Source organism: Danio aesculapii, chromosome 21 (assembly GCF_903798145.1).
Source record: "Danio aesculapii chromosome 21, fDanAes4.1, whole genome shotgun sequence".
Taxonomy (NCBI): Eukaryota; Metazoa; Chordata; class Actinopteri; order Cypriniformes; family Danionidae; genus Danio; species Danio aesculapii.
Genome location: NC_079455.1, coordinates 15,651,741 through 15,677,003, shown reverse-complemented (window position 1 = coordinate 15,677,003; position 25,263 = coordinate 15,651,741). Strand labels below are relative to the sequence as shown.

At 34.8% G+C, this 25,263-nt stretch overlaps 1 protein-coding gene across 1 annotated transcript in view; it reads right to left on the bottom strand.

Moving 5' to 3' along the window:
- Positions 1-25,263, bottom strand: part of LOC130215008 (teneurin-2-like) — a 98,845-nt gene that overhangs the window by 7,595 nt on the left and 65,987 nt on the right. Inside the window, exon 3 of the mRNA XM_056446893.1 lies at positions 5,812-6,014. Within this exon, the coding sequence (XP_056302868.1) occupies positions 5,812-6,014 (203 nt within the window). The remainder of the gene's footprint in view (positions 1-5,811; positions 6,015-25,263) is intronic.

Genomic DNA, 25,263 nt, shown 5'->3' with positions numbered 1-25,263 from the left:
TTGGCTAATTATAGTTTAATATGGGCTAACCTTTATCTTTAACACATTCGAATACTCCTCAAAATTCCACTTTTTTTCACAAAAAAAAAAATCAGCAGATGAAATGCTAACCAAGCCTGCAAAGTCCATATGGGCCTGTGGATCGGGACCCAAAGGCAAACATGCGAGTTAAACAAGCTTGTTTGGAATCCTTCGTCTTTCAGTGTTTGTGGATGTGAGGACTTGATGACAGATGTTAAGAGAAGGAAACAGTATACACTGTCTAAATGATCCTCATATGATCATCCGCTCAAAATGTGCTCGCGGGGAAAGAAGGTTGATTATGTAACTGCAGCTCTTCTGCATCATGAGTAATCCTGAGTATATTTTTTTTCTGTCTCGGCCCTGCTGCCAAGCTAAACGCTGCTGGAACACTCCATCAACTCAATCACAGTGGCAGGGGGCAAATTTGAACATTACACTCCACAAACCCTGCCATCTTCTTATACCGTGACCTCACTGTGTAAAGTTTTCAGAGACAATCAATTTGAATGTGCTCGGAGCATTAAATTTTAGCCAATTTAATTTTCTGAATGCAGTTACCGTACATTAAAATGAAAGGAAAACTCTAATATTAAGTCGTTCTTTCATAATCACGACTGACCAATCACAGCCAGACAGCTGATCCACCTAAAATCCTGAATGAAGGACGGAGCCCATGCCAAGGACTCTATGCTAAGTCCTTCGCTTTATTTATATTATTATTTTGTGTATGTGTCTTTGGTTCTAATAAATACTGTTAAAAAAATCTACTGCCTTTTGAATTTCTATGGTAGAACTGAATTTCAACAGTGAGCGGAGCTAAACAACATAACTGACACTTCGCAAGATCTGTTCCCTTTGTTTTGTCTGACAAGATTTTGAAGTATGACATGTTGATTTCAGATAAATTTGCAACGCGCATTGAAGCGTGTTTTCAAATATTTACAGGATGCAAAAGTGAAAGGAGGTAAACGATATAAAGAATAAGACAGGGTAAAACTGAACTACTACAGTACATATTCAACTGTAAGCGCCCTCAGAAGTGGACATCACAAGATATTCTGCAATGATTCCAGCTCAAAAGGAATGTTCAATTCAAAGGTTATTAAAGTGCAGGACATGTAATTTCTATGCAAATCTCTTGATTATGGTTAAAAAACCCTTCACATTTCTTTAATAAGTTTCATCTGAAGACGCTGCAAACAGTGTTCTACAAATTACTGTTTTTAAATGAAACAAACTTCAGAAGTTCAGCTGGTCAAGTGAATGAGACGGAGGAGAACAACAGGTGATTCTTCAGATGCTAACAAGGCAATTAAAGTTTTGTTGGTTAAGAGCAGTGTGTTAAATGGGGTTGATGAACATGCCAGCATGTCACTTGTAACAACAAAATTAGCATAAAATACTCTTGAGAATATATGAAAATGACTATACATGAAATGTCATTAAGGTAATGCTATTAAGATTAAGATAACATTCAAAAAAGGGTTTACTTTTATTTGTGTATAGTCACAGTAACAATATAACACTACCTATACTTCATGATTTATTATCACTGGAAAAATGACAAATAGAAAATGAGAATACATAACATCAGCACTAATCAAACTGCTGTTTATAAGAACACAAAACATACAGCATGTCTAGCTGTGAAACGCTACTTCTACCTGGTGTACATTAAAAAAATAATAATACAAACCAAAATTTTCAATATGAATATCAGAAAAAATTATTAAAGGAGAAATTATAAAAAATAAACAAATTAAATTAAAATAAATTAAGTTAAATATATTATATATAATTAATAAAAGGAGAAATTATAAAAAATAAACAAATTAAATTAGAATAAATTAAGTTAAATATATATATATATATATATATATATATATATATATATATATATATATATATATATATATATATATATATATATATATATATATATATATATATATATATATAAATCTTACTACAGTAAAATGTATTCACATATTTGAGAACGTAATATTCTGTAGTGCATTTAGTTATTGTTTAAGGACCCTTCACAATTTCAGTCATCCTACAACAGGTCTCCTTTATCTTCCCATCAGTGAGATGCTGTTGAACATGCATTTGGTCATTGCGAGATATGCTTTTGCTTCTTCTTGGACACATTTAATGCTTCAACACTGTACATGTTTGCTGCATTCATAAAGCATCTTTGAAGTTGGTCTGTCTGATGTGTTTTTACCATGCGTGATTTGATTGGGCAGGAAAAACAGAAGTAATTATTCTACTTCGCCAATCCCTGTAGACGAGAAATTGCAGGTTGAAGCTAAACAGCACAGTGAAAGTACCGAAAGCAGGTGTCGCTAGAGCGGAATGAACCGTCAACTATTCCTGCATTTGTTTTATGCAGCGGATACCCTTCCAGCTGCAACACAGTACAGGGAAACACCCATACACTCCATCATTCACTCACTCATACACTATGGACAATTTATCTTATTCAATTCACCTATAATGCATGTCTTTGGATTGTGGGTGAAACCGAAGCACCCTGAGGAAACCCACATGAACACAGGGAGAACATGCAAATGCCACACAGAAATGCTAACTGGCCCAGCTGGGACTCGAACCAGCAACCTATTTGCTGCACCTACATGCTGTACCAAATAGTGCTATTTTAATAATAAAAATAATAATTATAATAATATATTTCAATTATAATGCGCTTTTCTAAAACCCAAAGCACTACCACCACTATGTAGAGAATAACCACCTTGAAATGGAAGGCTATGACATTCTTATATAAATCTATATGGAGGCATCTTTTTTGCTCAATGAGGTTTCCTCGTGGATGGGGTAACCCCACATACCTTCACAGAAATAGAACCAAGTGGTGGACAAAATACCCTGCGCTTATCACTCTTCCCCTAATGCTGCTGAAGCAATGTGTCCGATGTGGCCTTCATCTCTCCAGCAAACACTTATCTCTCCGCAGACGCCGGGGCTGGAAGAGCACTGCCCCACTGGCTCTTATCAGGACACTGCAATTGGGTGGTCGCTTGTGTAAGGAAGAGTCGGGAGCCCATGAAGCCATCTCTCAGGTGGAGAAAGAGGTGATAAAACCTCACACATGCTGATACAGCAGACACACGCACGTTTTTGTGCAGATTAGCATTAATGCTGCAGCAATGAGAGCTTCATTCTATCCACATTTTTTTCCCGCACGGGAATTTCTGCATTTCAATTTATGGGTTGCACTTCCAGTTTGCTGAACCCCCATGCAACAAAAATGAAGCAGATCACGCCAAATAGTAACCCTGTGCTACAAATACAGTTGAGGACAAACTTATTAGCCCTGTGAAATTAAAATTATATTTGCCGATATATTATATTTCCCAATTAAATTATTATTTCCCAAGCAATGTTGAACAGAGAGAAGATTTTTCCAACACATTTTTAAGCATATTAGCTTTAATAACTAATTTATTATAACCAACTTATTTGGTCTTTTCCATGATGGCAGTACATAATATTTCGAAAATTAGTATTTTTGGCAGGTAAATTTAAGTCAAGGTTAGCTTAATTTGACAGGTATACCTGCTGCACACACACACACACACACACACACACACACACACACACACACACACACACACACATATATATCTACAAAAAAAAAGTCATCCAAGCAAATTGCAAGTAGGATTTGGAATTGCTAACGCCAAACTTCATTAACCCCAAACTTCACTTCTACTTCATTGAAACCCTATTTATTTTGTTATTAAAGGGCACATAGTTTACCTCTTTTTTATGATTTAATATTAATATTATGGTTCTTCTGAGTGTGCCAGTTTAGGTTCAGTTTAAAACACAATTCAGATTTTTTTATTATCATGTGTTAAAAAGTGTCATGTTGGGGGCGTGTCCACAGTTCGCTGATTTGCTTCGCATGAAAATTAGTTTCAGCTTCCCGCCAACGTAACAAGGGGTGGGGCCATGAGCTCACCCGCTCTGCGTTTGCAACAGAGTCTGACAGGCAGACTCAGAGGAGAAGGAGTGAGAGGATTACCATTCAGTCGTACATGTACGACTCGGACACAGACCAAGCAGAGAGTACAAAATCATTTGTGTCTTTGTACAGTTTTACAGCCAACTGTGTGCTAGTTTCAAGTGCCGAGCTTGTACACAGAAACAAATAACCACGCACACTGAATTAACTTTGACTGAGGCACCGGATGTGCCGCTCGAAGCCGCGACACGGCTTACCAGACACTCTCTGTGGCGCGGCAGAAACATGTAGCGCCATGCATTTTTAAATTCTCAACATAGGTTTCTGCAGCGGTTCGCAGCACCCAGCCGTCGACTTGAGTGTACGCTGATAGAAACCGATGTTTAGAATTCTAAAACGCATGCTAGTTAAGATCACAGGGAGCTTCTGGAATCGTGAGAAATGCAAACGACTGAAGTATAAGGTAGACTCAATGAGAAGTACACATGTTTGCAAACCTACCTAAAGATACAACCAATAATTCAGATTAGAGCGATTATGTGGAGAATATTGCTCTTGTGTTGAGCCAAATGAGCCTTGCATCTAAAAATAGAGCAAGGGTGTTCCTTTAGTGATATTGCTTCGACTCACGCTGAAAATGGCGGACGTGAATCAACAAACTGAAGATATGATGACGCGCCTGTCAATCAATATTGGTGGGCGGGGGGACCGCTCTTCTACGTAAAGTTGCGGTCGATTTGAAAACAGCTCCAATTGGTCCACCGTTTTTTATGTTGTTAAATTGAAAAAAAAGCACTAGGTGTGTTTATATCACGCCAATATGACGGTCTATACACCATACATGCACATATGTCTGTCTAAACAGCTTGAAAAGTAGATTTTTTACCATAGGTGCCCTTTAATATCAATATTCATCTTAAAGAACATGCCTCATGACTGTCACAATTAGGTGTTTCCTAAGTCTTGTATCCCATGTGTTTGTCTTTGTCATGTGATTTCTTTGTTCTGTTTTCCTGCTGTTTGTTAATATTTATTAGTTCCACTTGTGTCTCAAAACTGTTTGTTATCAGTTCAACCATGTCTTGTATTTATACCCCTAGGGTGTGTTAGTTCATTGTCTGGTATTATATTGTCTAAACCCGTGTCATTCCTGAGTTTCCATATTCATGTTCCTAGATGTAAGTGTTTTGTAAATAAATATATGCCATTTGTGTATATATGACTATCAACATCTCAAAAAAAGTTGGTGTTTCATGACCCTTTAAGCTTACAATAAGGGTAAGGGACTTTATTCATTCATTCATTCATTTTCTTTTCGGCTCTCTTTTCCCTTCATTAATCTGGGGTCGCCACAGCGGAATGTACCACCAAATTATCCAGCATATGTTTTACACAGCGGATGCCCTTCCAGCTGCAACCCATCTCTGGGAAACATCCATGCACACTCACTCACACATACACTATGGACAATTTAGCCTACCCAATTGACCTATAGCACATGTCTTTGGACTGTGGGGGAAACGGGAGCACCCAGAGGAAAAGGGTAAGGAACGTCTACCTGATTATGATTCACTTTTAATTTCCCTCTGCTTTAAGGAATAGCTCACAGTTAGGGTTAGGATTAAGGGTACGGATTAGGGTTGGATTTAATTTTCAGACAGGAATGATGTTCCAGGATCAACAAAATATGTTGACCAAGAAATGCGTTTATTTCAGCAAAACCAGGACATGCTGCAGGAAAAAGGTGGATGGTATGAACTTCTATTTCTATATTTCAGCAGTTAATCTCTCACAAGCTTCTCCATTTCCATAATAATTGCAGTCAAATTGCAGCAGGCTTCATTTGGCCTCACACAATGCCAGGGCCTCGCAGGGGGCGAAGCTGACCCGCTCAGGATGGCCTCTCCACAGGCTTCTGTTTGTCTGTGTGTGCATATCTCTTCCCTGGAGAAAAGTCCGTTTAGTCTCTGTTTCTCCATCCTGCCCTCTCTCAGCCCTATAAACAGGCCAGCGGACAGAATCATTATGATACAATTTTCCAATTTATTCAGTGCCTTCAACTTCTCATTAGTTTGTGCCTCCTCCATAAAGAGGGCGCATTATCAGAAGCTGTCAGCAAAGAGCTCACAGGAGCTTCATCATGCGTTTGGACTCGTCTGACCACAGGACATCGCTGTGTAGAGACTTCCTCTGCTGCTCCGCTCGCAGTCAAACTCATTATCTGTTTACTCAAGCTAAGTGAGTTGGATTCAGCAGGCCACATAGTGATTTTCATCAGAACTGATAGGTCATTCTGTTATTAGAATGTAAGATATTATTATAATGTTTAGTGTGTATTAATTAATATAATATTAATATAAGTATAATATTGGTCATAAAATAAAATTGTCAGCTTCTGAGTGACATGTTCTGATTGACACTAAATGAAATGTTCTGATAGATAGATAGATAGATAGATAGATAGATAGATAGATAGATAGATAGATAGATAGATAGATAGATAGATAGATAGATAGATAGATAGATAGATAGATAGATAGATAGATAGATAGATAGATAGATAGATAGATAGATAGATCTGCTTGTGGGAAAAGTTGTTTGTGATGAGCATTAGCTCATTACTGTAACTTTCTCATCACCACCTGCATATGGCTGTGTTAACATGTTTATCTGTGTAACAAAAGGTGTGTAGATGTTGGTAATTCAAAATAGAGACATATTACATCTATAAATTAATGAAATATGGTAGTTTACGGTAGTTATATATATATATATATATATATATATATATATATATATATATATATATATATATATATATATATATATATATATATATATATATATATATATATATATACATAATAGAATATAACTAGTAACTAGATGTTTCTCATTTTAAAATTAGTGATTGTTTTGAAAAAAAAAAAAAACACTTTACAAAACTTAAGAAACATAATATACAAATCTAAAACGACGTATCCAAACCAGTTTCAAATGTGAAATGAAGTCATAATCTGAGATCACATTAACCGGCAGACATTGCATCACAATAAAGACAAAAATAGTTGCAATTGGGTAATATAAAGGTTCTTTTACATGACTTCAAAACACTTCTGAATGCAAGCGGTAGGTATTAATATCCCTCGTTTGTGAAACGCTTCAGATAAAGCATCTGCTAAATGATTAAATGTAAATGTGTTGGTCCGCCTTGAACTCCACACAAACAGCAGAGCGGAGAACGTTATGGAAGGCTGATTTCAGACAGCTACAGGAAGCAAGACCGCAGGAAGTGTACAGAGTAAACAATGCAAATATTAAAAAACATTAAAGAGTGTTGGAGTGGAGATCAAAACAGGAAAAAAGACCAGCTCTTCACATTGGTTCAGGACCACTGTAAATAAATAAATAAATAAATAAATAAATAAAATATTGCCATAATCTAAAAAAAATGCCATGAACCAAAAATGCTACAGTAACCAAAATCAAACAAAAAGTGCTCAGGGGTAGCTTAATTAATGTGTCAGTGCTCTTTGGGTAAGGGATTCATCAGAATAAACAGCAAAAGTAAGACCAAGGCAGTCGAATAGGCACTGGTTACCCTGATGAAGGCAAGTGTTTGCCGAAACGAGTAGGCACAGTTGTAAGGAATAGGCAGGCTTTTTAATATTTGTTTTTCCACATTTTTCGAGTGACTTGGGCTTCCTTTTACTGCTACATTAACCAGTTAACACAAAGGCCCAATTCTTTTTTTGTACCCCTACCCCTTTCCCTTGGCCCTTACAAACAAGGGTTAAGGGGACGGGGTTCAAAATTTACCCCTAAGAATTGGGACAGCACTACAGCACCTGCACACGTCATCATATGTCATCGCGATCTCTTGCTTCATATGAGATCAGACGATGGCGACTGCTGTAGTTATTCCAGTTGTGTTATTTTTTGGTATTCATCTTCAGGAAATCACTGAAGGCATATATTATGTTATCATAACGATCTAATGTGGAAATAAGATCGTAAATGTACTGTGTATTTACACAGTGGCCATATTCATCTAAACACACTAAAACAACATTAACATTCTCAGCCACTAGACATAACTGACAGGGTATTTGAGTGTCATCAAGCTTCAGAATGTTGTGAGACTGCTGTACAGGAGTTATTATTAGGGATTATAGATCGCAAAATTTTGTCGTTTTTTTTAAAGCATAACAGTAAAACATGAACGCGGTTATGAATATATTTAAACATGTGTTTGTTTGTCATAAAAATTCGTAATAATGGCATAAAATTAATTCATAATTCGTACATCTCTTTACTTCCGGGTTCAGCAATGCTGCGCTGTGGCTGGTATATTCTGGGAAATTTTCTTACCCCTTGATTTCGAGTGTGGTCCTGAAAAATCTTTGTTCGAAGGGCTATTAACCCCTTGCCCTTAGCCCTATGCTTTCAAGCTAAAGAGAATTGGGACATCTTTACCCCTTGGCGTGCACATGCAAACTGAGGGGTAGGGGTAAGTGGAAGGGCTAAGGGGTAGAATTGGGATTGGGCCTAAGTTTGCTTGATATAAATGGTGAATAACCATAAATTGATTTTTCCAGAATTTCCTGTATGACACGTCACTTTTTATGCTTTTTTGTTTACCACACACAACTACTTAACTTTCTGATTTCATTGTAATGCAATGTGTTACCATGATGGTGTTTAGTAGTTGTGTGAATGACATTGAACACCTTCTATATATTAGCATGTGGCTCTGCTTGTTGTTTGTGATGAGCATTAGTTCATCATATGACTTTCTCATTCCTTCATGTTTATGGTTGTGTTTTGTCTGAGTAACAAAGGTATGATGTGTAGATGTTTGTGACATGTTCACAAATGTCCAGAATGCTGTAAGTCAAAATAAAAGAAAACTCAGTTGCATTAAAGCCAATTGGAATGACGTGATTGTGTGTAAAATTTTGGTAAATGTGACTACAATATGATTTTGCAGAAAGTGATTTATAATATGAAAAAATGTATATTCATTTTAAAAGTAGCTTGACATCGAGGTATCAATTGTGTCAAAGAGCATAAAACAAGTAAAAAGAAAAATGCAAACGCAGCAGCATCTACAGTCTCTGACTGGCTGGTTATCCTGTCAATATGTTGGACTATTGCTGGAAACAAAGTGCAATTGATCTTTGAGCACACATCTCTGAATGACAGTCTTGAATGTCAGTTATTGGCATTATTTTCCATCAATTCTGTTGTCTTCTATTTATTTTCCACTACAACCATCCACATATTTCCTTTGTATTACTTTAACTTTCTAACTGCTTCTTTGATTGAACAGAACAAATGAAATGCGTGCCAGGGATGTAGGTGTGAAGAGTGAAACTCTATGCTCTCTGTGGCGCTGAGCTCAGGGAATTGAATTAGTGGATACATTTCCCCTCAGAAAGCAGACTCTTTAGAAAGGAAAGGCAGGATTGTTCTCTGTTTGCTGGCTGACGCTGATAAATGACCAAACACACCTGTAGAGCTGTGGATCGATCAGGAGAATGTCTAAATTGATATGGTTCTACACAAGGACCTACTGTATATGATCACAAATCGGGTCAATTTTGGCAAGCCGCTTTAACATTTAATCTAAAAAAAAACTTTCCAAAATAAATACTTTATTTGGGTAAAAATGGACCAACTTAAAGACTGGATTTTTTAATTAAATTTTTATCCCAATCGTTGTTGGACCATATTTTTGCCCAATTTTTGGTTAAAACAATCCAGCCTTTTGTCACGTGTAGCATCTAAAGCTACTAATTGATTAGTTATTAAGTAAGTTATTAAGTATTCTATAGATACTAAAACACATTTGTTGCCCCAAGAACAAGCAGGAACTAAAGACCGTTGCAGTAGAGGCCTGGCAGGGCATCACCAGGAATGAAACCCAGCGTCTGGCAATATCTATGTGTTTCAGCCTTCAGGCTGTAATTGTCTGCAAAGGATTTGCATGCAAGTATTAAAAAGTGAAAGTTTGAATTATGATTATTATTCTGTCCAATTACTTTTGGACCCTTAACAAGTGGGAGGCACATTGTTACAAACTGTTGTAATTCCAACACCGTTCACCTGATTTTGGATGAAATTAAAGCTGACAGTCTGCAGTTAATGCACATGTTCGTTTCATTTCATATAGATTGTGTTGGTGTATAGAGCCAAAAATGTTACAATTATGTCAATGGCCAAATATTTATGGACCTAACTGTATATTCCATATGTAAGATTACTAGATTACAATTAGATTACTGTAAAACTCACAAGTGTCTAATACAATGGCATGAACAAGTATTTGTCACCTTAATGGACTCTTGTTTTGTTTTTTTTTTCGTGTTTGTCACACTTTCATATTTTAGATTAAAAAAAAAAAATATATATATATATATATATATATATATATATATATATATATATATATATATATATATATATATATATATATATATATATATATATATATATATTATATTATATAAATATATATATATATATATATATATATATATATATATATATATATATATATATATATATTATTCAATATATTATTCAAAGACAACACAAGAATTGTTGTGATTTAGCCACATTGGAGGGTTTTCAAGTGTGAACCGCCTATTTAAGGTCATGCCACAGCAACATAATTGGAATCAGGTCAGGACTTTGACTAGGCCACTCCAAAGTCTTCATTTTGATTTTCATCAGTCATTCAGAAGTAGAATTGCTGATTCGCTTCGGATCATTGTCCTGCTGCAGAACAAACAATTGCTTCAGTTTGAGGTCTAACAGATGACCAAATTGATGATCTGGGGGAAAACTATTTTTTCACACAGGGCTTTGTAAAAAAAAAAAAAAAGGGGGGGGGGGGGGGTAGGGGGCATTTAAAAACTGTATAATGTTTTTGCTTGTGCTATCTTTGACTAATAATTAAATTTGTTTGATGACCTGAAACAATAAAGTGTGACAAACATGCAAAAAAAAGAAAAAAAAAAAGAAAAAAAGAAACCATCAAGGGGCAAACACTTTTTCACACCACTGCATCTAGTATAAGTAGAATTTAATAAATAGGTACTAGCATTTAGTACTAGCAATGATTAAGCAGTACCACCATATATTAAAGAAATAATAGTATCAGTACCTAAACAATAATACCTAATAAACAAATTCTAGAATCAAAAAAGTCACAATTTAAATACATACTGTACTTGACAGGTCTCAATGGCAAAAAAAAAAAGTAAATAAAAAAAAAAAAAAAAAAAAATATATATATATATATATATATATATATATATATATATATATATATATATATATATATATACACACACAAATAATAGCTAAAAGTGAGAACTTGTACCAGAAAAACAGAATTCATTCATCATTCATTTTCTTTTGGGCTTAGTCCTTTTATTAATCTGAGGTCCCCACAGCGGAATGAACCGCCAACTTAGCCAGCAAATGTTTTATGCAGCGCATGCCCTTCCAGCTGCAACCCATCACTGGGAAACATCCATAAACAATCATTCACACTCATACACTACGGCCAATTTAGTATACCCAATTCACCTATACCACATGTCTTTGGACTTTGGACAGGAGCACCTGGAGGAAACCCAAACGAACACGGGGAGAACATGCAAACTCCACACAGAAATGGCAACTGACCCAACTGAGACTTGAACAAACGACTTTCTTGCTGTGAGGCGATCACGCTACCCACTGCGCCACCATGACACCCAACAGAATTAGATTCAATGTTAAACAGTGTCATATTGAGAGGAATAGCATGAAAGATGCAAACTGTCACTGAACATAAGAAGCAAATTTTGCATAGCAACGAATATTTATTAATTACCTTCAATTCTGACCTTTAGCTGTCAGATCTGCAGTAAGCACAACAGATTTTGTGAAGGTGAAAAGATGAGCTTTAATTGAGTCACTAAAAGCCAGTTCACTCACAGTCCAGCATTTAAAATAATTTCATTTAATAATTTTCAATGTAACAATTACACAATGAGTTCATTTCAATTCAGATGTGACAAAGTGATCATTTTAAATCGTGTGACAGCAATTTTGCAATCGGCCTATCGAGTTTCCTCAAATTGACCCATTTAGTCCATTTTCTATTAAACCTAGACAGGTTGTGAACATGAAAGGTGGTCCTTCATTGACCGATGATTCTTTTCATCTAGATATTTCATCATTCCACCTTCAGATTCACACCATGTTTAACCTTCTGGGGTCTAAGGTGTGTCATGACATTTGGGTTTATGTCAAATAGTAAGAACATTTAAATGGCTCTGACTTTAGGTTCATTTTTTTTTAAATCCACCCCAAAAATAAAAAACTAAGGCTTGCAGATCAATGGCAAACACGCACCCTCACCCGGACTACATTTCTGTCACTTTATGAACTACATTTTCCATCATGCAGCTCACACACACACACCTGTTCCGGTTGTCAGATGATTACACACAGCTGGAAACTAATCAAGGACTCATTACACAGACTATTTATACACCACACTTGCACATGCACACATTGCTGAGTCTTGTGATACTGTTTAGTGAGCATTACGACATGTTTCCCTTGTTTTGCCATGTCTGACCTTTGCTATGTTTCTTTGTTTACATTGTTTGCCACCTGTACAGACCATTAGTCTGTTTACTGACAATGCTTTGTATTTCACTGCATGCATCTGTTTGTTCCTGTTTTGACCCTTGCTTGCTAGACGATTCTCTTAATAAAACATTTAGAACCTCTACTACATTGTCCAAGGTCCTCACATGACAGTACCAGCACAAAAACATACAGAGTAAAAAACAAAAAATATTATATATATAATCATTATCATGTGGATATTTGAATCAAAATATATGAATTTAAGGGATAGTTCACTGAAAAAATAAACATTCTGTCAACATTTACTGACACTCCACTTGTTCCAATTCTGGTTCTTCTGTTTGACACAAAAGACAAAACATATAGTCAGTGACTTTTTCTGCACTCGGAAATTCAGTGGCTACAGATTTCCAACATTCTTCAAATTATCTTCTTTTGTGTTCAACAAAAAGTAGATAAAAATTTGGAACCACTGGGGGTGAAGTAAATAGTGAGTAAATTAAAATTTTGGGTGAACTATCCTTTTATAGTAAGCTGTTGTAGTAGTAGTAGTTGTTGTTGTTGTTGTAGAAGCAGCAGCAGCAGTAGTAGTAGCAGTAGTAGTAGAATCAGTAGTAGTAGTAGTAGTAGTAGAATCAGCAGTAGAAGTAATAGTAGTAGTAGTAGTAGTAGTAGTAGTAGTAGTAGTAGAAGAAGAAATAGTAGGAGTAGTAGTAGTAGAAGCAGTAGTAGAAACAGTAGTAGTAGTAGTAGTAGTAGAAGAAGAAGCAGCAATAGAAGAAGCAGTAGTAGTGGTAGTAGAAGTAGCAGAAGCAGCAGTAGTAGTAGAAGAAGCAGCAGTAGTAGTAGTAGTAGTAGAAGCAGCAGCAGTAGTAGTAGAAGCAGTAATAGAAACAGTAGTAGTAGTAGTAGTAGTAGTAGTAGAAGCAGCAGTGGTAGTAGTAGAAGCAGCAGCAGTAGCAGTAGTAACAGCAGCAGCAGCAGTAGTAGTAGTAGTAGTAGTAGCAATAGTAGCAGAAGTAGTAGTTGTGGTAGTAGTTGTAGTAGCAGTAGTAGTAGCAAAAGCAGCAGTAGTAATAGTAGTAGTAGTAGTAGTAGTAGTAGTAGTAGTATTAGTAGTAGCAGTAGTAGTAGCAGCAGCAGCAGTAGTAGTAATAATAGTAGTAGTAGTAGTAGTAGTAGTAGTAGTGGTGGTAGTAGTAGAAGCAGCAGTAGTAGTAGAAGCAGTGGTAGAAACAGTAGCAATAGTAGTAGAAGCAGCAGTAGTAGTAGTAGAAGCAGCAGTAGTAGTAGTAGTAGTAGTAGTAATAGAAGCAGCAGTAGAAGCAGCAGCAGTGGTAGTAGTTGTAGTAGTAGAAGCAGCAGTAGTAGCAGTAGTAGTAGTAGTAGAAGCAGCAGCAGCAGTAGCAGTAGTATTAGTAGAAGCAGCAGCAGCAGCAGCAGCAGTAGTAGCAGTAGTAGTAGTAGAAGCAGCAGCAGTAGTTGTAGTAGCAGTAGTAGTAGTAGTAGCAGCAGTAGTAGCAGTAGTAGAAGTAGCAGAAAAAGTAGTAGTAGTAGTAGTAGTTGTAGTAGTAGTAGTAGTATTATCAAGTTGCAAACCCACTCTCTATTTAATACTCAGAAATACACCACAACCCTGATGCTGGCCACAACCCTTGGTGCACACAGACTTTAGATGTGAAGTTCTATAAACTGTGTTTTCCAATAACAGCCATCTCTTGAGCCACTGTAGTTCTTCCCTCCACCGGCTGCACTCCAAGCAAATAAAAAGTCAGTGACTCAAGTTCTCAGAATAAACTCAATAAGCCTCTCTCTACAAGCAGCGCTACTGACAGCTGACTTCATATGTGGTATAGTGCGAGTGGGCTAAAAGAAATGCCTAGACGTGTTTTGCATTTAATTTGACACACTGAGGTGTCATCATTCACGCATGATGTTGCAGTGTTTTTTCCCCTCTCTCTTTACGCGTGAAAGTGATGATGGCGAATGCGCAAATATCAAAATAGAGTATTTAGATGTTATGTAACTGACTGCAGATTTAAAATTTACAAATTAATACCTGCTCTGATGTCCAATCAGACTCACAGAGCAACAGAAGGACCCAAAAGGCCCTTTAATGTACTGCCAGGGATATAACACTGGGGCAAAATGAACTCTGAACAGGTCCTACAGGCCTGTTTCTTATCGTTCCATATGACCTTCAGGCTTTAATACACTGAGCTCAAGAGCAAGATACAAGGAGGGGCAGTGAGCGACAAATAAAATATTTCATATAGGAAACAATATTGAGAAGATACAAAGATTCAAAGAGAATCATTTGTTGCATTAGTCTGTGTCCAGTAAAATAAACCCAATCACACCATTACTATATAAGTATATGTTCTATTGTATCTTTCATTAATCGCTGCAACATTTCATAATCTACACAAGCTGGATTTCTTGGAATGTTTTAACTAAGGCTGTGATTAATATTTAATTGTTGAATTATTACAGATTATAAAACATTGTAAAAAATACATATATATTATATATAGTAAAATTACCCAGTTTCCTCTGGGTGCTCCGGTTTCCTCCACAGTCCAAAGACACAGTCCAAATATAGGTGAATTGAATAATTCACCTATACTGCGTAAAACATATGCTGGATAAATTGGCGGTTCATTCCGCTGTGGCAACTCCTGATTAATAAAGGGACTAACGTCTGGTTTATACTTCTGCATCAAGTGATCGGTGTGACCCACAGCGCATGCCTTGCACGTTGTCGTGCATTTATACTTCTGCGTGCTGTTTGTGTTGCTCTGCAGTAACACTTCCGAAACACTAGCTGGCTGTGAGGTTTTTATGTTCCTCTGTGTCAAGTTCCTTCACTGGTGTTTTGTTTTTCTAAACACTACCTTAATGTAAAAGTAGCTCAAACTCGCTCATTTTGAGGCGGGAACTTGGGGACTTGCAACAACTTGGACACAAAACAAAACTTTCCATCTGGACCTCCTTCATGGGCCTCGATACTTGTAAACACTCGCTCCAATGGATTCACGCAGCTCTCGGTCCCGCCCACACTCGTCAGCAGTACCAAGCCGACCAATCACAGTGCTTGCACAACCCGTCGTTGCGATGTGTAGTTGCATTTTTTGAGAGGTGCGCATCAGCGTCGGTGACGGCCACGGCGAGGTTTATGCGTCCACACGCAGGCTGCACCTGAGCATACGTGTACGCTTGACGCAGATGTATAAATCAGCCATAAGCCGAAAAGAAAATTAATGAATGAGTGAACATTTACTTCACTATTTATTTTAAGTAATTTTAATTTTAAAGTAATTTAAGTAGTAAAAAGTAAATAAAAAAAAAATAAATGTTTGTATTTACATAATATACTGTATATGTGTGTGTGTAGTCTGCATATCTATTATGTATAAATAAACAACCAAAGATAAACAATACAAATACACAAAACAAAAATGTATATTTAAATATTATATGTACATGTTTTACAATATAAAACATGTTCATATAATGTAAACAAAAACATGTATATATATATATATATATATATATATATATATATATATATATATATATATATATATATATATATATATAATTCAAATATAATATAAAACATATACATATAATGTAAACAAAACATACACTGTAAAAAAATCTGTAATTTTCCGTTATTCTATGGTAAATTTCTGTAATTTAACGACCGTAAAAAAAGTAAACTAACGGCCATTAAATTACAGAAATTTACCGTAGAATAATGGACATTAAATTACAGAAATTTACTATAAAATAACCCCTGTTAAATGACAGAAATTTCCTTGAATTTTAATTTCTGATAAATTTTTGTAATTTAACGTCTGTTATTTTACTTTTTTTATTTTAAGCCAGCTGCCGGAAAAAAAAAATTGGAAAATTACAGATTTTTTTTACAGTGTACATATAATACAAATTATATATTAATATACATTTTTGTATTGCATATTTTTATTTAGTTTTGGTTATTTATTTATACATATTAGATATGCCGACTACGCACATTCACATATAAGGTATGTTATGTAAATACAAACGTTCATTTTTTAAATAATTTACTTTTTACTACTTAAATTACTTTACAATTAAAAATTACTAAAAATTAAATAGTGAAATAAATGTTAAAATATAAATAAAGTATAAATATAAATAAAGTATAAATAAATCATTAAACACATAATTTGATTATTGAAAACACCTACATATACATTTAAAATACATTTAAATATATATATATATATATATATATATATATATATATATATATATATATATATATATATATATATATATATATATATATATCATAATTATATACAGTACACATGTAAGTTTTGATGTAATAACAGTTTACTAAGGTAAAAAAAATGGTTTGAGGACTAGCTCACAGATTGTACAGGCTTGCAGCTTTCCCATCATTTCCTATATTTCTCAGCACAAACATTTATCATGTCTTCGGATGCTGCAGGTGTCATCATTCCAGACAGCATCTTTCCTTTCAGTAAATGATGGCTGTCGGTAGCAGACAAGGGCATTCTGTAAGTTAACTTAATATAGTTTCAGGGAAATTGCTGCTTTCACAATGCGAGCAGCAGGTAGATGGGTTTACTATGTTAATACTGTCCACACTGCCCCTTTTATGGTCCATCTGAGACGAATGTGTTTTTTCAGATCTTAAGAAGACTCTTTGCTTGTGTGTCTATACTATCTCACCGTAGAAGGGGTGAAAATGAGACTATCGCTTCATAATTGAGTGCTAACCACAGACGCGGTTATGAACGGATATTATTCCTGACCTCATTCACACTCATTTTGAAGCTCATTATGCTGATATTGAGAACAAATGGGAAGTTTGTTCAAATGTGAGAAAACCAAGGACAAATTCCAAATGGGGAAGGAGAAATTTATTAACAGGAAAGTCACGGGCGTGCGTAAGTGCTTTGAAAACATGTTCAAGGTTTGTTTTAAAAGTGTATGTCAGCCTCCATTTAAAAATGAGTAATAACAACACTAACAGCCACACAAACTAAATGAGCTGCAGATAGTGTGGGCATTATAATACACTTACTGGTCATTTTATTAGATACAGTTGAAGTCAGAATTATTAACCCCCCTTTGAATTTTCCATTCTTTTTTAAATATTTCCCAAATGATCACAGATCACATCGCAAATTTTCACAGTATGTCTGATCATATTTTTTTCTTATTTGTTTTATTTCGGCTAGAATAAAAACAGTTTTTAATTTTATAAAAACCATTTAAGGTCAAAATATTAGCCCCTTATACAATGACTTGCCTAATTACCCTAACCCGCCTAGTTAACCTAATTAACCTAGTTAAGCCTTCAAATGTCACTTTAAGCTGTATAGAAGCGAAAAATATTCTTGAAAAATATCTAGTCAAATATTATTTACTGTCATCATGGCAAAGATAAAATAAATCAGTTATTAGAAATGAGTTATTAAAACTATTATGTTTAGAAATGTGTTTAAAAAAATCTTCTCTCCGTTAAACAGAAATTGGGGAAAAATTAAACAGGGGGGGGGCTAATAATTCTGCCTTCAACTGTATATGTTTTGGAAGTAGCAGGTAGGACTTTTGCCTTCAGAACAGCTTTAACTCTTCAAAGTAGCATGCAGTTGCTGCAAATTTAATCCTTAGTTTTCTAGAGACTTTTTCTGATCGAATAGTTGTCTGATTATGTAAAAAACACATTTCAAATAGAAAATATCTGATCACTCAAACCACTTCAGGAGGTAGTCCAAGTCATATTCTGATATCACTTTATTTTGATGGTCCCTTTAAAGCATTTTGTTGAATTTAATTTACATTGCATTTACATGCCAACTAATTCTCATTAGATTATAAGTACACTGTTAGGGTTAGGGTTAGTGTAAGTTAACATGTACTTGCAAAGTATCTTATAGTCAGTTAAATATCTGTTGAAGGAGCAGTATCAACAAATATTAAGCAGACAGTTTACTAATACTCAAAAGAGAAGAAGTTGGCATGTAGTTGCAATGCAACTTTTAGTCAACAAAATGTGCAATGGGGACCACCAAAATAAAATATTACTTATATTTTATACAAATACGGACAGGTCTAAATGTATCTGGTTGTTGAAATGACTCCTCCAAAAATGTAAAAAAATAAAAATGTGAGAGTGTTATAGTTTGTGACATAGCCAGTTATTCTAACGCAAATGAAAATGCAATGCACAGATGCCACCGATGAAACATTTGTATGTTTTTTTTTTTTTACCGTTCATTAACTGTTAAATTACCAAATTAAAGTAAGTTAAATTAATGAAAATTAAATTAATATCAAATAACAGCATTAACAACAGATACGTCCCAGGCACTTGTAGCTGTGCATGCACGGAAAGGGAAAAATAATAGAACAATATATCTTTCTGTTTTTTTTACAAAGGCACTGTGTTTTGTTTTGGGGAGAGTATTACAGTATACACAAATAGGCATGGGATGATAACCAGTTTCCAGTTTACTGCCTTTTGGGAAAGTCAAGCTTTTATAACAATAACAATTTTCTGTTATACCATTCACATACAGTTGAAGTCAGAATTATTAGCCCCCCTTTGATTTTTTTTTTTTTTTTTCTTTTTTAAATTTATCCCAAATTATGTTTAACAGAGCAAAGAAATTTTCACAGTATGTCTGATAATATTTTTTCTTCTGGAGAAAGTCTTTGTATAATTTGTATAATTTTTTTTAAATCATTGTAGGGTCAAAATTAGTAGCCCCTTTAAGCAATATATTTTTTTACGATAGTCTACAGAACAAACCACCATTATACAATAACTTGCCTAATTACCATAACCTGCCTAGAGAACCTAATTAACCTAGTTAAGCCTTTAAATGTCACTTTAAGCTGTATAGAAGTGTCTTGAAAAATATCTAGTCAAATATTATTTACTGTCATCATGGCAAAGATAAAATAAATCAGTTATTAGAAATGAGTTATTAAAACTATTATGTTTAGAAATGTGTTGAAACAAATCAAATCTTCTCTTTATTAAACAGAAAAAGGGGAAAAATAAACAGGGGGCTAATAAATCAGGGGGGCTAATAATTCTGATTTCAACTGTGTATATGTTTTTTTTGTTTTGTTTTGTTTTGTTTGTTTGTTTATATTTTACATGTTTTTTTTACAACTATATAATTCAGTTTTGTTTTTGGTTTAGGACAACACTATCTGCAGAACAGGACCCTCCAGATCAAAACTGCTGATCAGCCCATGATTCAGGGAACATTTAAAAAAACAAATCGCTTACAAACCAACATTCCAGCCTGCTGTAGACCTGAACAGTGCACTTATTTTGTTTTATTACTTTATATGCAAAGAAAAGAAAGATATGTAAATATGCCTTTTTAAGTTGCAAAGACATTTGTGTTTGAAACTAATGAAGATCATGCAGAAGTCAATGATTTATTTGAATTATTTAGCCTCACATGTTTACTGTTCCAAAATATTGTTTCCTAAAATAAAATAAATTGTGTTCCATGCGGAGAAAAGTGGTTGTTTTTTACCCAGACATTTAAAAAGAATATATTTTAGAGCAGTGAGCATAATACCATGAAACCGTGGTATTTTTATCCAAGGTTATCATTCCATCAGAATCTTATGTCAGCCCATGCCTATACACAAATGAATGTAAACTGTTTAGAATGACATCTTGCGCACCTACTTGTATTACAAAAATAGATGTTTCATTTAGCCGGTAATTGTGATGACAGTAATCGTGGAGCTCGCCTTGTGCAACCATGTTTTACTAGAACACAAGCTACGCACAAGTCTATAGCCTAAATTAAAAAAAAAAATCATGTGTATGCCATTTCTGTAAAACGCATCAATTTAACAAGCGTCAGATACACCACATTTTAAGTTAATGTAGCTTAGTTAAATTTGCATATACTGTAGCATGGGATTTGAAGATTAGAATCATATCCGTTTAGCGAAGACACATTTATGTGGCTAAATGTAAACAGAACCGTTTTCACAAATCAGATAGCTATCCAATCAGAGAAAATGCAGGAAGTGATGAGGTTTAAACAGCCCCTGTATTTTTACATTCAGTCCTGGAGGTCACGATTGTAGAAGATTACGTTTTCCATGATCATGGGAATTATGAGTTGTGTAAGTAAGAGAGATTTAAATAAGGGTGCACAAATGCAATTATGTATTTTTTCTCTCATTCAAACAATGCACACACAGAGAAATGCACACACACACACACACACACACACACAAGGGTTTAACTGGGTTATTCTATTTGTAAAATTGGCCTTTCAGGGATTTTTTTGAATGGCATCTGAAAAAAACTCACAATAAAAATGACTTTTCAAAGACGGTTACTCATGTTATTGAGAGAAATGGACTGGAGAGACTGGCTCTATGCCATGTGAGGCTAATTGGCCTTGGGTTTGTTTAAGGCATTGTGATTAATGAAGTTTCTAATGAGAGCTTTATGATGAAGGCAGCAATCTGTCAGCCGGTGACTGCAGCTCTCAACAGGGATAGAAATGAACAGTTAAGAGGTGATTTGAAAAGGGAATTCTCTTGACACAAAAACACCATTTTTTTAAACAAAAGCTTTCTTGCAAACCTGCCGCCATCCAATTTTCAGTATGCCCATTAATAGCTTAAAAGTCTGACTTCATTAAAAGAAGTCCGTGACTGCTCTTTTAAAATTGCTTATTATCAGATATGGGGTCTGGATAAAACACACACACACACACACACACACACACACACACACACACACACACACACACACACACACACACGCACGCACACACACACACACACACACACGCACATATATATATACTGTATATATATATATATATATATATATATATATATATATATATATATATATATATATATATATATATATATATGCTGCACACTGGATGCTATATGGATGCTGCACACTGGTGGTGGATGAGGAGATTCCCCCCTATGTGTAAAGCACTTTGAGTGCCCAGAAAAGCATTATATAAATGTAAGGAATTATTATTGTTATATATATATATATATATATATATATATATATATATATATATATATATAGTATAAGTCAAAACTATTAGCACCCTCCTGTGAAATTTCATTCATTTTCCTTTGGCTTAGTCCTTTGGCATTCACACACATACACTACGGCCAATTTAGCTTATTTAATTCACCTATAATGCATGTCTTTGGACTGTGGGGGAAACCAGAGCACTAACCCTAACCCATGTAAACACGGGGAGAACATGCAAACTCTACACAGAAATGGCAATTGATCCAGCCGGGACTCAAAACAGCGACCTTCTTGCTGTGAGGCGACAGTGATAACCACTGAGCCACCATGCCACTGTCGTGAAAATTCAATACTTTAAAAATATTTGTCAAGTGTTGCTTAATGAAGAGAAGATCTTTTTAACATAATAGCTTTACTAATTAATTTCTAATAACTAATTTCCTTTGTCTTTGCCTAAGTGAGAATTCATGAAATGTTCTACTTATTTTGCGAGATGCAGTAATCAGCTTAAAGAGCACCTATTTTACCCATTTTTCAAGAATTAATATAAATCTGTTGTATCTCCAGAATGTGTCTGTAAAGTTTCATCTCAAAAAACCCATCAGATTATTTATTATACTTTTTTGAATCTGGGAAATTTGAGCTGTTATGGCATTGTAGCTGTTTTTGTTGCCTTTGCCTTTAAAGCTGATTCTCCCCACCCACTGTTCCCACTAGCATGTGTAGGCTTCACATAGATCAACAGCACAGTGACAGACAAGAATGAAGCAGATCTCCCTTACTACTGTAAGAACTTTATCATCGATTATTTGTTATATTTGTTGTGGAGTTAATTCAAGCCTTTCTGCAGCGATGAGTCACACACAATGTCGCTATAAAGTTCACACACACACACACACGTTTAGCTTTGCACTGTTTTTGCACGCCGAACGTGACAGGATACATGTTTACCTCCACTGCTGTATGGACATCTGTTATGTAATGTACTAATAAACCTGATTCAACGTCCACAAACCAGGATTGAAGCGTCTTCTATTATAATTGTACTGACACTATGCGGCTGTGGTGATGAATTACGTAGCGATTTTACTGTCTTTATTATAAACATGGAGTCTTAAAAACGTTTTAAACTTGTACAACTCATTCTTGATCACATTGGATGATGATTGAGGATCATAGCGAGCTAAACAGATCTTTTAATCCCAGTTGCTTTGCGAATGTCGTGTTTCTTGTTGATTTGATTATATGCATTACTATGGAGACATGTTAATCCGTGTTAGTCAATTTGGTGGGCTGGGAAACTGCAATCGTCTTGTTACGATGGGCCTCAAAATGGGAGGGATTTGGATCCTATTTTAACGTCAGGAAAAAAAAAAAAGAGACTTATTGTGTTTCTATCACTTCAATATGACAGTGGACACACTATACCTACACACAGTACTGTGTAAACAGCTTACAAAAGCTGATTTACATCATAGGTGTCATTTAAAGTACAGTTTAAAGGCTTAACAATGTTAATTAAGCTAACTAGGCAAGTTAAAATAATTAGGCAAATCATTGCACCTAATAATGCTTAGTAATAGAAAAATAGTTCGTTCTGTAGATAATTGGAAAAAAAATAAATTTCCTAATAATATTGACCATCCAAACTAAAAGAAATAAAAAATAAAAAAAAAACATTATAGGAAATAACGTGAAGATTTTCTTGCTCTGTTAAACATCACTTGAGGAGGAGGGCATCAATTCACAGGAGGGCTGATAAATTTGACTTTAACTGTATATATACACACACACAAAACAAAACAAAACAGCACAGCAAACACACATGGACACAATGAGCATATGGCAACTTACTGAAATAGTAATCACCAAACAGATCTTCATCCTCGTCATCAAAGTATGCTTGTAATGGAAAATGAAATCAAAGTAAAAGGATAGCAAATTATAAAAAAACATCAAATGTGGCGAACACAAAAACACATACATAACATAAACTACAAGACCTTGAAAACAAATCAAAGAAACACCAAGATACAGAAATCCCAGTTGTTTTGCTTTTACCTCTGAACAATCTGATGCCTTGAGATCAAGGCTCCTAAAAACCCTCCTCGAGTTTGGTGTGTGTGTGATTTCTGAGGAATCTTAAGAGTATACACGTCGAGGTAACATTTGAAGAGCCGAGCTTTGGATTTAATTCAGTTCAGAGTGCTTCTGTGCAAACAAAGCATCTGTTGACTGCGCCAGAGACATAATTTATGCGACAACAACAAAAAAGGTAATTTATGTGTAGACTAAAGCATGTAACCGCAGAAATTGTAATTACAGTGTGCCTATGCATGAGGTAACCTGACGAATGCAACATGCAAACAGAACAGATCAACAGTGCATTGCATCACCGCCGCATATTATTATTTACTCAACCTGTTATTGCGTGACCTGCTGCTCATTTATTTATTTTGTCTGTAGAGGCTTTTGATGGAGCTAATTTAATGTTTAGGTAATTCCACTTTAATAAACATCAAATGTTAACCCTGAATCATCAGCATAAATTAGTAAATGGTATTTCAATCATGATAACTCTCGGAACAGGTTATGCATGGTAATGGATATGTTAATGGATGACTAGATGTGCTACGCATGCTTAGGCTGTTGAAAATGCTAATGCAAACAAATGCTGCATTGAACACATCATATTTGCTGCTGCTGCTGCATGAATAAGCATGCATGAACCCATTAGCAGATGAAGACAGGTGGAGCTGGGGGAGGTGGAGGGTTTTGGAAAATCAGCCTACAGTGACATTTGAACCAAGCTTTTTAAATGGCATGGTTTGGTTGTAGAATCAGCAGTAAATGGTCAGTAGATCACATGCAAGAACATCAAATGGCAAATCATAATGGTTCATTAAATAAGCAATGGTGTAGGCTCTTGTACTGGAATATTATACACAAGCCAATATGACTGTAATATTACACTGTAATATCTTACACCGGGCATAATTTTGTTCCATAAACATAAGTGGCTGATAATAGCCTCAATCATGAGTTTTTTATTTATATTTGTAAATTGTAATGAGTTTTCTTATTACAACACATTAACATATTTGTAAACACAAACAACTGAAAATACAGCATTAATAATTCAATTATTATACTTAAAATAATTTTGTTATATATATATGTTTTTTAAGAATGTAATGTAGAAAAATTAAGAAAAAAAAACATAACAAATGTATTTGATGTGTAATCTGTGTGTCAAAAGAGAGAATCTGTCAAAATATAGTTTGAAATAAAAAAAAAAATTGTAATGTTGTTTATTGGAAAATAACAAACTGAAAAACAACTAATATTTTTTATGAATTTGTATTCTTATATCCTGTATTTTTAGACTTGAGCTAGCATATTCAACTTCACTAGAAGTAAAAAATTAAAGCATATCCTTAAAAAATGAAACACATTTTTTTGGTTAACGACTGCAGGTGACCAAAAGAAAGTAAATAAATATCTTTAT